We start from the raw sequence: 1904 nt of genomic DNA, 5'->3' as shown, positions 1-1904 counted from the left end.
TTTTAAAAGCTCACCTCTGGTGAATCATGACCTCCAACCCAAGTTTGTGTGTGTTTTCCAGTTGCTTCATAGACAAGCTGTCTGATGAAGTTGTACTCATTTGTACTGCGTATTGAGGCCAGATGTCCATCCAATGAGAGGCAAAATTTCTGAAAAAAACAACAGTGGTTTAAACTTCCCTCTGCAGTGAGACAGTTGGTGCAGCTGAATTTAGAAATTATGGTTCTTTTTGTTTAAATCAGTTTCTGTAACCTTGTTGTTGGTGAATTTTATTGTGTCATCAATAAATTTACATTTCCTTTGAATGTAGGAAATCTGCTGTACCTCTGCTTCAGACCAGGACTTTTTAACTTTCATAAACAGGAAACATTGACCGTCGTACCAAGTCCAACCAGGGGTGCACTTATCACAGTTGGCAACTGGGAAATATGAAGAGAGAAGGTAAATACATCCATCCAATAATCAGCATCATTTTATCACCAAACACAGTCCAGAGGTTCAGCTGCATCAAACATTATGGGAAAAATACATTTGAAAATATGAGAAATTAATCCAAATAACAGGTTATAAAAATGGGAATTATGTCAGCCAATAATTATGAATTCAATCAATAACTAAAAATACTGCTCGTCTGCCAAAGGTTTTATTAGATGACAGTTATTAGAAAATATATTCACATGAAAAACCTCTGAAATGACATTTATTGGTTCTGATTCAGTTATTTTATTCAGACAGTAATTTGCCTTCTTAGTGTTTCTAGCTGCCGTCTGTAAAAACTACTGTGACCTATCTGCCTTGTAGGATGGGATGTTTCTGTGCAATATGTACTGACTAAACAATTTATTAACTTACTTTATACAGAAATTAAGTCCTGTACTTGTGCTGAAAGGACGACCAGATAAAGCTGATCTATGCAAAAGTTTCTTACATTGTTGTCTTTTAGGTGTTAGAAACTCCAACAATAAAAGAAGCACGCACCTGTCAGTTGAACCGCCTGTTGATGGAAAAACCCAAAGTTTCAGAACAAAACAAAGTTTCTTCATTGAAGTTCAACCAAATAATGGCTCAGATTGCTCCATCCGATCTGCGTCAGTCAGCCAAAGCTCACAACAGGGACGTACCAATCATTGTTTTAAGTCCTTACTTACATCAGCTCCATCCCAGAGTCCAAAGCTCAGACCAAGAAGCAGAGTGAAGACGAGACCAGCAGCCATCTGTGGAAAGAGTCGTTAGGAACGTTCATAATTAGTGAACAAATCAACTCAACCAAGACATAAAACATCATGATGAGCAGCAGGACTTTGAATGTTACCTTGTTTTGATGATTAGTTGAAGAGTCTGTTCCAGCAGCAGTTTCTGGTCACAGGATGTCTCAGAGATGGAAACACAGACTTTATATACCTTCACTTTGTTTGTCTGAGAAGTGGACATTTTTGAGTAAGTCACTGTCTGTTCTCGTTTTGTCACTTTTTTACAACGTGTTCAAGTTGTTGCAGAATCTTCCAGGATTCGGCCAAGGACGTTTTCCTGGTGGCGTGAAGAGTTACGTACCACAAGAACTGATTAGAACCGGACCAAACCGGCTGATGTTGCCACTTCTGCTTCTCTGTCCAGAACAGTGTTCTTGTATGGAATGTGCTCTCTGATAACAGACGTGGATTAAAAAAAGGACGTATCTGTGAGATGTCGCTCTGCTTTCCCTGGCTCTGTTGGATTCAGTCTTTAAACTGACTGCCTTCAAATAAAACACTTCAAAGACAAAGTTGCAACTTTCTCAGTCCTTGAGTAGTTTCTCTACCTGTTGGATAAGGAATTTCCACCACATTCTTGGTGTCAGAAGTGGGATCTGTCATGCCAGAAGGGCTCCGTGGCAGAGGACAAGAGCAGTCGGCCATCCTGAAGGC

The 1904-nt window shown here is 39.5% G+C and overlaps 1 protein-coding gene across 1 annotated transcript in view; it reads right to left on the bottom strand.

Moving 5' to 3' along the window:
• The window catches only part of LOC103156237 (galactose-specific lectin nattectin-like), a 43162-nt gene that overhangs the window by 33408 nt on the left and 7850 nt on the right, over nucleotides 1–1904 (bottom strand). Inside the window, exons 4-5 of the mRNA XM_016664150.1 lie at nucleotides 325–419; nucleotides 15–149 (exon numbers count right to left, since the gene is read on the bottom strand). Coding sequence (XP_016519636.1) covers nucleotides 15–149; nucleotides 325–419 — 230 coding nt within the window. The remainder of the gene's footprint in view (nucleotides 1–14; nucleotides 150–324; nucleotides 420–1904) is intronic.

This window comes from Poecilia formosa, unplaced genomic scaffold, assembly GCF_000485575.1.
Source record: "Poecilia formosa unplaced genomic scaffold, Poecilia_formosa-5.1.2 Scaffold471, whole genome shotgun sequence".
NCBI classification, from domain to species: domain Eukaryota; kingdom Metazoa; phylum Chordata; class Actinopteri; order Cyprinodontiformes; family Poeciliidae; genus Poecilia; species Poecilia formosa.
The sequence above is the reverse complement of the archived record's forward strand: the minus strand, read 5'-3'. Positions and strand labels throughout refer to the sequence as shown.